This window comes from Falco naumanni, chromosome 2, assembly GCF_017639655.2.
Source record: "Falco naumanni isolate bFalNau1 chromosome 2, bFalNau1.pat, whole genome shotgun sequence".
NCBI classification, from domain to species: Eukaryota; Metazoa; Chordata; class Aves; order Falconiformes; family Falconidae; genus Falco; species Falco naumanni.
In genome coordinates, this window is record NC_054055.1 from 16,091,047 (window position 1) to 16,104,077 (window position 13,031).

General features: G+C 34.4%; 1 protein-coding gene across 16 annotated transcripts in view; it reads right to left on the bottom strand.

Moving 5' to 3' along the window:
- PAN3 (poly(A) specific ribonuclease subunit PAN3) overlaps nucleotides 1–13,031 on the bottom strand; it is an 81,805-nt gene that overhangs the window by 28,070 nt on the left and 40,704 nt on the right. For all 16 annotated transcript variants that reach the window (XM_040583414.1, XM_040583411.1, XM_040583409.1 and 13 more), the window contains 3 exons: nucleotides 8,916–9,066; nucleotides 702–949; nucleotides 28–132 (listed from right to left, as the gene is read on the bottom strand). In XM_040583414.1, coding sequence (XP_040439348.1) covers nucleotides 28–132; nucleotides 702–949; nucleotides 8,916–9,066 — 504 coding nt within the window. The remainder of the gene's footprint in view (nucleotides 1–27; nucleotides 133–701; nucleotides 950–8,915; nucleotides 9,067–13,031) is intronic.

Here is a 13,031-nt window from a genome sequence, read left to right on the forward strand (position 1 = left end):
TTTCCTTTAAAATCTTTATCATCTTACCTGCCTGAGCTCATCTGCCATGAAGAAGGAAGGTGCATTAGCTTTCGGCTGCATGTAAGCAACATGAGGTGCAGCTGGATGGTAAATGTGGTAGTTTGGAAATACCTGAAGACAAAATATTTTAAGCAGCAGTTTAAAATCCTTAAGTATAGGGAAAACAAACAGTTTCATCACCCTTTTAGTCAACTACTGAACTACAAAGTCTTCAAGCACAATACATTACAAATGTACTGTCAGATACATTAGTTTCCTTATGTGATATTCACTACTCACAGCTGCAAGGGGGAGCTGTACGTATGTACACAGTTGTTATGTTTTTCTAACTGTCTTTTCCCCTCCGCTGTAAATGTGAGAGTTATTTAACCTATCATAAAGAAAAAAGCAATCTGGATTTCTGATGTTTTGTCATGATGTATGTGTCCACTGAGATACAAAATGTTTTCTTTCGATTGCTGTATTAAAAAAAAATCCAAAATTCTACACAGAAGTAAATGAAAAACACATAAATTCTCTGGCCCTTAAATTACTGTTATTTTGGAGAACAATTACAACAGTTAAATGGCCAAATCTTCATACAAAGTTAAGAGTTTCAGAGTGTTAAGATTAATCTCTGTAGCATCAACTAACTCAGCATTTGGAAACTCCATACACTTCAGTATCAAAAGCAAACATACCATTCCCGTGAGAGGTGCTGGAGTTGTATCAGTATAGAAGTATGTTGTTCCACCCACTGTTTCCTTCTGGATCACCTGGCCAGTAGATGGAGGCTGAGACACAGCATTAGCGACAGAAGCAGAGGCACTAGTAGGCACCATATAGTTTGCTGGGTTAGGAGTATGACTTCTTCTTCGAGGAGCAGGAGATGTATGAGGAGTTATTTTGGGGGAATGAAGAGGAGAAGATCCTGCTGACAGTGACATTCCTTAAAGGAATACAAGAAGATATTGTTGATCAAATCTGTCATCAAAAAAACCCAGCAATTTGACAAAACCAGTCTTAACTACCAATAATATTCTGAACAGGCGAGACGCTTAAGGATTGCTACATCTATATGAAGAGTTAAGAGATAAAACATTAAGAGCAAGACTGAAGAGAACTTTCCTAAAACTCTTAAGAGAGAAAAGACTTCAGAACTTATGATCTATGTATGAAGAACTGGAGTGAAAGACATAGGAGGAGTAGAAAGGCAGAGACTAATCAAATTAATGCTGTGTCTAAAAGAGGGTTTATTAAACTGCAAAAAAAAAATATTAATGGCTGTATGATAAGTGAATGTTTACATAAGTTACATGAGAAATCAATGGTTCCTAAGCTGTAACTCACTTCATTATGTGCATACCTTTTCTAGAACCAACTCCACAGCTATGAATATTAATAGACAGATCTCCAGTAACTACAGCACACAAATAAGCAATACACGATATGCTACTTTTAATGATTTCAGGGGAAAATTTACCTGTTTTCCTGTATTTATTATATTAAAAAAAAAAATCATTCTTCAAAAAAATCTCTTTGATAAGCAAAGCTAAGTAAATTCTCAGGATATGAAGTCTGTTACACATTCATGCTGAGATTTTCAGATTTATTTAAAATTATTGTATTGACTAGTATTCACCTTTGATATTACAAAGACAGCTCAACTGAAGCTTGAGAAGCTCAGCTTTATAAACAAAGTACATCAGAGGGGAAAAATAACGGCAACATTTTGCATACACACTTTTTAGTCACCAAAACCTAGTTTAGGTAGTTCAAGAGTTACGGTATGCAGAATTCTCATATATGCTTATTTATAAAAGTTTAAGTGTCAAACCAAGCTTTCAGAGTGCTGCTGAAGAGAAAACCTTTTAAAAAACTCCTATTATTACTAGCAAAAGATCCTAGATATTCAGGTGTTCAGATTAACAACAAGGAGAGCACCTTTGAAATATATTGTTGCTTAATTCAGACTGGGATGTACTTTCTCTTTAACAGTCAGAATTATATTAGTCATACTGAATTCTTTTAACAAAAAGATATAAGATAAAACTTCTATACCTAATGCTGTATTGACAGCTGAGAATTCTTCTCAGATTAAGAATTTGGTTAGTTATTACTCAGATACTTTCTGAAATTACTCCTATTTATAAGCTCTGGTAACTTATTTAAGCAAATATCTCACTAATAAAAGCAAGAACAACTTTTTTTTTTTCATACACACTTTAGTTACAAAAAAACTGTTTAGCTACTTCAGTCAAGAGTTACCGTATGCAGAGTTCTCAACATGCATCATCATTAAAATGTAGGAGTGTTTTTACACTCATGTCTTGCCCCTGAAGTAGTTACATCCCTCCTACATTTAATTTTTTTCTTTTTTTTTAAACAAGCCACAGAAACAAATAACAATGTTAGTATTAGCAGTTTACTCAATAGTTAGGGAAAAATGATTTTGAGGCTGGATTATCCTAATGACATTACAGAATATTTGTAACCTTTCATTTAGCTCCAACCATTTACTACTTTAACATCTCAAAAACTATGCCTATTAAGTCACCACAATTACTTCTTTTGCTCTTGAAAAGTGAATAGTTCCAACAAAATAAGCATGATTTTTTAATGCAAACCATAGGTAAATCTTACTCCTTTCCCTTTAGTTGGGTCTCTTCAGTCATTTATTCTTCTTTTATAAAAATATAAAATTAAGACTATAAGAATATGAAAAATTATAAAAATAAGTCTGTATTTTTCTTGGCCAGAACTTTTCCTTGTATTAACACATGTACATGTGTGCGTACACACACCTTATAGATAAGCAATATGATGGAATAACTGCTTGCTGATTAGTGTATTAACTCAATAAAATGTGAATTATAATAGGCACTTCTTAATGTTCAATTGTTAAAGTACTTCTGAATGGTAATATAAGTAGTCTCCTAAAAATCTGTTTACAAATCAACTGTACGACAGTAAAGTGTTATGCATTGTGCACCAACTTATGCTGCAAGAGAAAGTAAGTTTTCATTAAATTAAAAGTTGCCTTGAACGAGTGAGTAACAAATAATTCAACAGCTGTACAGATGGTTACATTTTTAACAGAAGACTAGAAGATGAATGCACTCTTAATCCACTGGACGAAAAGAGCAATTTCAAAGGAAAGAATGCATTACTATTGAGATGTAAAGGATGGCTAATTGAAGCGGCCATAAAACTGAAGCAGATCTGTGATTTGTGTCTATGATTTTCAAGGGATTCTCTTCATCTAGGGAAAGTTATTAACATGTCTTTTTCGCTGTATTCCAATACAACATAGTATTAACTGAAGTCCTTGCAAGCATGTAATCTCTGCCCAGATAGGAATAACTGGCTTCAAGAAACTTGTGTTCCAGTAAAATACTCAACCATAGGAATGAGGAAAATCCAGCAGCCCTCATGTACACTAAAGAAAAATGAACCAAAAGCTTCTTTACTTTCAAATAAAAACTACACATATAAGATACAGTATACTGTAAATCTTATCTTAAAAATGAAAGTGATGACTAACCTCACTGAAACTATATTGTGACCTACTGCAAGTTTCTCAGAAAAAAAAAAAAAAGTAAATCTATCCCTAGGAGTTCTTACTGACACAATCTCCAGCAATTTCCACTTTAACATTTACTTTTTAAAAAAATTATTCCAGCCTAAGAACAGTTACAAACAAAAATCCTTAATGTCTTTGCTTGGCTGTTAATGCGTGACTGAAAGAAGATAGTTACACAAATCCTTTCAAATGCCCTTCCAGCCTCAGTTAGGTCTGATTTTGGAAGGACATTGAGAGTTCAATGAAAATCATCTGTTGGACAGAACATACGGACTTTTCATTTGCCAATATACATAGTAAGTTGAAGATATGAAAGAAGTCTGACTACAGTTTGGTTTTTTATTACTGGAACCATATACTACAAGTTACAAAAGCTTGCTGCTAGTGCTGTGGTGCGTACCAATAGGCTGAGGCAGCAAATATTGAAGGTGCTAAGATTCCTCTGAGAGACTTACATTAAATTCTGCAGTCTAAATAAATATTAAAAGTCCAATATCACATAATAAAGAAAAAGCTTAATACAGTGAAAATTATGCATAGCTAAGCACGTAATCGAGTGTACAAACTCAAGCAGTTCTCACTAACTTCATTAGTATTTTAATCAGTTAAAACCTTACTAATATTAGTATCTAACCACAACAAAATAGAATTAGAAGAAAATAAAGGAAAATGGCTTATTAAAAGGTGAACATATACTCCTACTGACTCACACTGATGGAAAAAGACTACTGAATATATGATGGTAACAATGGGGTGAATATGGAACTACCCCTCACAGAATTAGACAAGCTGTTTCCAATAGCACAATTAGCATAAACACTTACTTAAAGGCCTGAGAAAAAAAACAGGGTTTGAATAAACTAGTTAGTTTATATATATATATAAATATATATTTTATGCATCATACCAGTGATCCTGACAAAAAACATTTTTCAGCTTTCCCTATGACAGAGTTCAACATTCTCCCTATATTAAAATGAAAATGCCAAACTAAAACACCAAAAAGCCTGCTTCAAATTGTTCTTCCTGAGACTTATCTACCAGTAAAGGTGGCTCTCCATTCCTTGCCTCAGTGAATCTTAACACCCTTCATGAAGAAGTCAAATACTATCTTGAAAGGTAAACTGCAACGAGAAAGGGCTTCTTTCACTTCACAATTATTTACATCCAAGAAACTGTCACGGTATACAGCTGTTATGGCATCACACCAACATGGAAATGGTTGCGGGATTTGAAGATCTTCACAACATTCACAGCAACTGTGCAGGCTACCTACACATACCTGGAGTTCCTGCTGCTATTCTCATTTTAGGTAGGTAAAGTGATCATATTTACATATCCCTCTCTATCGTTATATTTTCATTTCTTGCATTGTTTATTATTTTTGAAGTTTTACTGTGACTGAGGAAAAGGAAGTGGCAGAATTTGAAATGAATTTGAGACAGTGCTCAAAGATATTTTATGGGATAAACACTTTAATAAAGCTTTGTGGCATACAATGTATTTTATTTCAATGCTAGGATATATTTTGGATCTGTGAAATCATACAGATAAACAGGATCAAAGAAAGGGCATCACACATGAACTCTCATTATGGACTCAGTGCCTATAGTTTTTTGATTCAATGAGAGTTTACAACTTACTGAAGCAGGATTTCATTAAGCTCATGCATATGCAAATCGGCTGGCCTATAACAAACACTTATTTAAAAAACTAAGTTTTGCTTACAAATTTATTCATCTACAACCATATCCCTATGCCTCTGTGGCTTGTAACACAGAGGTCAAAAATTAAACATTTAACATTTTATCACCTTAATGTTCTGTACTGAGATACTCTAGACTACTAGGTACATTTTGAGGAATGGCAAATTGAAGCAAATAACAGAACCAGACTATTTCAGGAACTTACAGCAGCATCCTTAAATTCATTAAATATTTATTTTTATTATAAGCTTTCTATCAGGTCATCAGCATTGTAGCTGTGTATTTCTAAGTTAATTAAATCTCCTTAATTCCCTAAACAACTTTTGAGTCATCATTTCCTCCTCAATTTTATTTGGGGAAAAACACATAATTTTACAGCCTCTTTGTCTCATCCCTTTCTTGCATCACTCTGGAACAACTGTGGAACTTCCTCCACACAATGCTACACCATACTCGATACAGGAGGTTGGAACAACCTCTCGGGGTCTTAGGCCACTCAAACCACCTCAGCTGAAAGTGCTCCAGCTGAAGTCACAAACCCTGAGACAGCCATCATCAATGGAAATGTGTCAACTGGACACAAGCACATCACATTTATGCTCCTGGCTCCTAATCCTGCATGTTCAGACTGGCAGCAGAAATGGGATCTATAACATTCTACATAAGCTCAGAGCCTGTCTTGGACTAAATACAGAAGCAACAGCAATCTGCTGTAATTTCCATTGTTGACAAAGGCATCACTCTTTAGCTATAACCTAGCTTAAGCAAACCCAAACCAGGCAAGGATTTTCTCTGCTGGGGGCTATACATCTGTTCTCTATCAAGTTTAACACAGCAGTGATGTCTTATCACTCCGACGACGTTTATTGATTTCTTTCATACACCTTGGTGTATATTTTAATGGTACTGTTACTCTGAAACTACTACACAGAAGTGGCTAGGATAAGCTTGTTAGCAAAAGTACTATTAGAAGGTTGTCAACAACTCACTAAATTTCCCATACAAATGATAAACAGAATGTGTTTGGTAGCAAGGGAATGGAAAGAACAAAAATATGGTATTATCCAGGGGCTCATAAGGAAAGAAAGTTTGGAGATGGTGAAGGAGATCTGTTCAAAGCTCTTCAACAGGACATTTTTCTCCAGCTATTTGTATCAGTTGCATTTTATCTCACTATGTTTTTGTCTTCTATTAAAGGATACGGAGATGACGACTGACTGTGTTGAGATTATGCTAGAATGCACTTATCTCTAAGTAAATACATGTAGAAGTAGCAGCAACCTCCTTCCATGCTATGCCCTAATGGATGCATCAGGTATGGATACTATTAAAGTACATCAGGTTTCAGTTGTCATTTTTTCCAGTATTTCTGCAGTCCTATTGATAAAACAGGCAGAACAAATATTTTCCAGGGACAATCAATTTTGTGACCAGTCATCTGTGAAATACTAGATATCAAAAGTGAGTTTCATTTACACCTATCTTTAGGGATATCTCAAGAATTAGATATGTGAAAGAACTTAAATTTTTCCATCCTCAAGAGGGAAATCAAAAGATTGTTATCATCATCTACCTACTTTGTTGTGTGTGAACTAACCTGTAGAACTTTTAACAAATTATTGCTAATACATTTCACTATTTCATAAATATTAATTTCTTCCAGTACCCTGTGAGCTAATATAAGCAATCTTGATCTCATTCAAATGCTTAAATCTTACATGTTTCCTAAAAGTTATTCTACTGGAGAGTATATACCATTTAACTACAAGGAGACTTCTCTTTATTTAAAGGAAAATTCTTATTAAACTCTTTATATGGGTTTCATTTGAATGTTGTTTCCACTTATTGAAAGCTAACAGAGCCCAACAAGAATTTTTAATTACAATTTCAGAAGATACTAAATTTTTTTGTTCTGTTATACAGTATGACTTAAATGGTGAAACATCCCCACACAAGTAGTGCTTTCTTATTTAACAGCCTAGTCTTTCAGAAAGAGCACCTCCTAACCTGTCTTGAGGTAACAGAAGTTTTTATGGATGTATACTATTGACAGCTAAACCATTTAAATAAAAATAAATGTCTGAGTATTATTTACACAGGACACTTAGGTTCAGAGAATTCTGCACTCAGTGTAGAAGAAGCAGCTTCTAAAGAAATTCAGAGCACCCAATCCAGATCCCTACTTTGAACTATATTCTCCTTCTTAATTATACAGGAAGAGCAGGGAAACAAGCCAACTCTGCCTGAAGTTAGCTCTTACGAGGCATCAATATTTCTAAAGTTCAGGTTGTTGAGCAAAGTTCTTCCATCAGTTACTTATCTTTTCAAGTATTCCTTACAGATAGTAAGGAAATCAGACTGTGAAGGATCCCTGAGACCTCACTGGACATTTTCCAGAAGCAGATCATTTTACCATATTCTATTTAATCCTTTATACACTTTTCAATCCAGGTGACAAGGCTGAGAAGCATATAAACACAACAGTTTTCCAGTAAGACTGTACAGCACAATATAGTACAAATCACAGTACTGCAACATGTTTATTTGGTCAGCAGAAGCACCACTTTCCTAGCCTGTTCTGATAGCTGTAACATACAAGCTAAGTGCTGGCTTCTTAAATTGACGCAGATATATTCTCTGGCATCAGGAAAGATTGAAGTTCAGTTTAACAGATGGTAGCTGCCAATACTGGTTTTAAAACCCAAACATTTACAATATTTGCCCCTCTGCCTTTGGCAGCTACCTAATGCCTTCTTATCAGTCACAAGAAATTGCCAAAGGTTTAAGCGCACACAGAAACTTGCTAAAGGATCTGCGATGTGTAATATCCAGATCTGCTGATGGTTCTATCTTATAAATATTTTCTTTAAAAAGAGTTACTAGAATTAAGCTAACTTTTTTACAATCAGAAGTCCAAAAGATGCATAAAGAGCTTGATCTTTTTAAGTGTGAATGAAAAAATCTCTGTCACTCAGAATTGTATGACTGCATGGAACACATTTCAGTAAGAGTTTTAAAGATGGGAAATAATCATAAATTGGTCTTAAAAGTGAGATTACATATGACAGATCAATAACAACACTACTGTGCAGGGCAAATTATTTTAGAATAAGCTTGTCTTCCACTTTTTCTTTTTCATCGAGATTTTAAACTCCCTGTATATACTTATTAACATTGAAAATCATTACTTCTAGATTACATACTCTAGAAACAAATGAAAAAAGCAGATCAGCGTGTGGCAATCAGAGCACATATTCACTGTAGACTGCACTGCATTTCCAGACTAGGGGTAGTTTAAATGATCTTCAGGTACTGTTGTAGCAAGGATCGCATAGAGCACAGTTCATGATAACTCAGCACGCCGTTCCCCCAAAAATGGCAGAGTAAGTTAGGCTGAGTTTATTTCAGTACTGCTGTGGCTGAACAGTTGTTATAGCCTGCAGTGTGATTTCCATACTACTGGAAGATAAACCCCGAGTTCCTGCACTTCTTATATGCTTGAAAACTGTCTTAAAGGAGGTGGCTGCATTTATACCTACCTGATAAAGCTGATTACTATCTATATAGCGTTATGTTTGACATTAAGTTAAAAGCAACTGTACTGCAAATCATTACTCTCAACTTACCTGGTGCTAGCCCAGCAGTAGCAGGACTTCCCATGGAGGGGTGAGAGAACAAGGCTTGTGAGAAGGCAGACATACTTGACTGGGATACATTACTCAGCCTAGAGGTTGATCCTCCTTTAGGAATAAATTCACTTGCAGAAGGATTTGGTGTCTGTTTAAAAACAAATGTAAATTAAGTATTTTAAATGTGAAGAGATGGACAGTGTCTACTCGGTATAAAATATTTTCTAGGCAAGCCCACCGAGCACAGAGGATATATTTAAGTTATATACAGCTTGCTGACAAGAACAGCATATACTGGAAACTGGTCTGCATGAACAAACTTAAATGTTTTTCTAGCTTATGTCTCAAATAGCATTAGCAAGCTTTCCACATGAACAGCTGATGTATGAGTTCATACAAACACTTTGCAAAGGCTTTCCATAAGCATTACATTATCAAGTTGGAGAACAGACTTGACACTGAGAAAACCTTGCTAACTGCTACAGACTGCTCCTATATGACTTCAGCAATTTCATTTCAAAGTAAGTAGCAGTTTCAAATTAAAGCAGTAAAAACGACTGCTGCTAAAGAAGTCATCCCTGCCTCTATTTCAAATAGGCCTGTGTGTTCCTTTTTTTTTTTTGAAGTTTACTTCTGTTTTAACTAGCTATTCCATTTATGTAGCACCTTTAATAACAAGGTTTAATTTGGCACCACAGAAACAAATAGCAGCAGAGTGACCATCAAACATGCAGTGTTTATTAGTACATAAAACATATCACACAACCAACTTTTAATTTCTATTATAATCTGTGCACAGGTTTTATAGCTGTGGGAGGTGTTTTGGGGTGAGATTTTTGTTTGGTTTAGCTCAAAAGGCAAAAAACTTATTATTGGGCAGTCAATTACAAAAGACATTAGTCAGAGAAAAAAGAAATTAAGCCAAGAACTAAAACCAATTATTACACATACTGAAAAACTTGAAGATTAACTGTCAAACTTAATTGTGTTAAGTAATCTTCAGAATACCTCTCAAAAGTATATAAACAAAAAGAGTAAAAGTAAGAAAACAGTAACAACTCCCAATAGACAAAGGATACTGTTAAGATAATCCACGATTTATTTTTTTTAAAGCAAATTATATTGGATAACTTCTGTTTTAGGCAGTTTCAAAATGACCAAATGCATCAACTGTTAAATTACCAATATTGATTTTTACCAATATGAATACAGTGGCATCAGAGAAATTAAGTTAGCGCCAAATTAGAAAAGAAGTGTGATTACAGAACACTAATTTAGACAGTGGAGAAGAGTATTTGAAAAGTATTCTTTTGTGCGTTAATTTGTTTTTAATATCTTTATTTGAATACTTCAGCCAAATATCATAGTATTAATGTATTTCAACGTACTGGAAAGGAAAAAGGATTCTAAAAACTAAAATTAAAGAGGATGCTCAGGTTTAAAACGTAATAGTAAGAATACTGCACCTTTAATCACACAATTTTAACCGTTAGCCACCTTATGATGTTACATGGTAGTCATTCTATATATTCATGTGTTGGAGTATTCAAAGAACAGCTATAACCAGGGATGTAGATTGGTCAAGTAAAACACTTAAGATTTACATGGGTAAAAAGTTCATAAGAATTTTAAAACTCCTCAAGCACATTAAGGAAAACTTGCTAAAATATACACCAGTGCAGCAAAACAAATAGTAAGTTGCGTTATACAGACTGAAAACAAGTAACTGACACGTGTAAACTCAAAAGGTATTATTCTGGACTTATCTGAATTTTAGGTACAGGAATAACTAAGCGAATGGTGTTCCTCTAGATAAAATCTGTCATGCAACCATTCAGCCCAATCTGCACTGAAACTGGAAAAAATGACAGAGGTGGTAAAGAGCCATATAGAATTTGTCCAAATAGCAATACAGCTGAAAAGTCATCAAACAAAACAACCAGGAATGCAAAGGTCAGCATTTGTAGCATTTTGCTAAATGCACAGAAATTCAAAGAACTATGAGATCCACATTTTTCCACCAGTAAAACTAGCCATGACACATCCACAGCTCTACCACACCAAAATACTATGTCAACTAGGCAAGAAGGGCAGGACATGGCAAAAAACTCGAAGTATGCAAGTGGAGAGAAAGACATCTTCTGGAAGATAACCTCAGCCTTTCCTAGAACAACTGAGAGAGTTCCCAACATCCCATTCATACGATTCTAACTGAACTGTTAACACTTTCACCAACTGATTCAATCAATGCTTACAGCACAGAGCCACTTTTTATTTCGAAATGCATTCCACAAGTTTTCATAGACCAGTTTTGGTCTCCAAAAGTTACTTATATATCCATCATAATTTTAAAATGCAGCTGCTTGAGAGCTCCACTTTAACTGCTCTAGTTTATCCAAGTGAAAGAGTCAAACCCAGGAATCTGTTAAGCAGTTTGGGTTTATGCTGCAGAATAACAAACAGGAGTAGGTCAAGCCTGATGGAAATTCAATTTTCGTTCCATTTTTTGGTGTTACAATTCAGGATCAGAATCAACGCCTGATAAGATTAAGCTATTTTTATATAACTTTGATGAAAGTATTTTATATGAGTAAAAAATATTTTTAGCTAGTATAGATAAATATTTCTATAGCTAGACTCTTTCCTATAAAAGCCTGTTTTACTTTTCTGTGGTATTACAAACATGAAGCTGTAATCCAAGACCTTCCCCATTGGCAAAAAAGTGATTTAAATTTTGGTTCCAATTTTAAAAGACTCTTCCACATTCAAGCTGTTTTCTAAATACAGAAAAATACTTGAGCTCCACAGCCACCAGCCAGAATAAACTAACAATAAGCTAGTACAAGAAAATTTAATAATTTATGTTCAAAACTAGTTAATACTTTGACAGAAATTTTGAAGCTTAAGCCCCAGGCTGCATTTAAATACATTATGTCTATTTGAAGTTGCAGTTCTTAAAATTATTCCAAAAGCATACAAGTTTTCCTTTTTCAAACTCTGTAGATAACCTATTCTGCACCAATGAGCACACAAACATGCCAGAATTAGGAAGCCACATTCTTAACGGCAAATTATTCCAAAAATTATGTTCTTGGTCTGGAAAAATATCCTACTTTCACTCTGGCAACTCATAATACAAAGTTTAAAATCCAGTATCAGTTTTACATTTGGATCAATGGTAAGCTTGAAAATTCTGTCTAAAAGGGGACTATGCCTTAAAATCCTAAAGGGTATTTTTACAATTTTTCTGTTATAATCTTACCAAACTTCCAATTTAATTTAATATCAAAATTTAAATTTTGATAAGAACGAAAATAATCTATATCTAATTAGTGAAAAGCACTTCCTTCATTCCGTATTATGTCTACATGTCCCACAAGCACAGCTTTAAAACAAATTTTGCTTAATTAGTCATCAATTACTCATCTCTGAGTAAACCAATTTATTCATGCTACACCAGGCTTAAAATTTGAAGTCCAAGATCAGGATTGTTAAATAAAAAGTAAAGAAAACTGGTATTGAAGACTTTTATTAAGCCTTGGGAGTAAATAAAAGAATGGAGATGTAAGAAATACTTAGAGGACATGTAATGAATTATGCAATGCTATGATGTTAAAAATAAAAGCAGCAAATGCACTTTCTAAAGCCCAAACAAGAAACACAAAGCCTGCTAGCAATGTGCACTATGCAACAAACTAAAGACTGTATTTTCAGTTTCAAATGCAAATGTCCTGTGAAAAGGCATATACAAAATTATTTCAAAACATTAACATGTTTTTAACAAACAGCATTAAACAGAAACAAGTACAGCTGTGTCAGCTACGTTAAATTTTTCTAGCAACCCACCTAAAGTAATTTCCAAGTCCTATTTGCTAAAATTACCACCATTCCTTTTTCCTCTCAACCTGGCCAGTTTTAAGTCTCACACACCCCCTCTTCTTCCTGTATGCTCATACAAATACTGTCAAACTAAAACAGGGAAGCAGCTTCCCTCAGTACTATCTGAACTAATAGCTGCATCATGCATTCTCACAAGAATGATTCCATGAAGAAATTTCACCAAAATACCCTATTTTCAGATTCTTTACGTCTGTGCTCTCCAAAAGAAAGAAG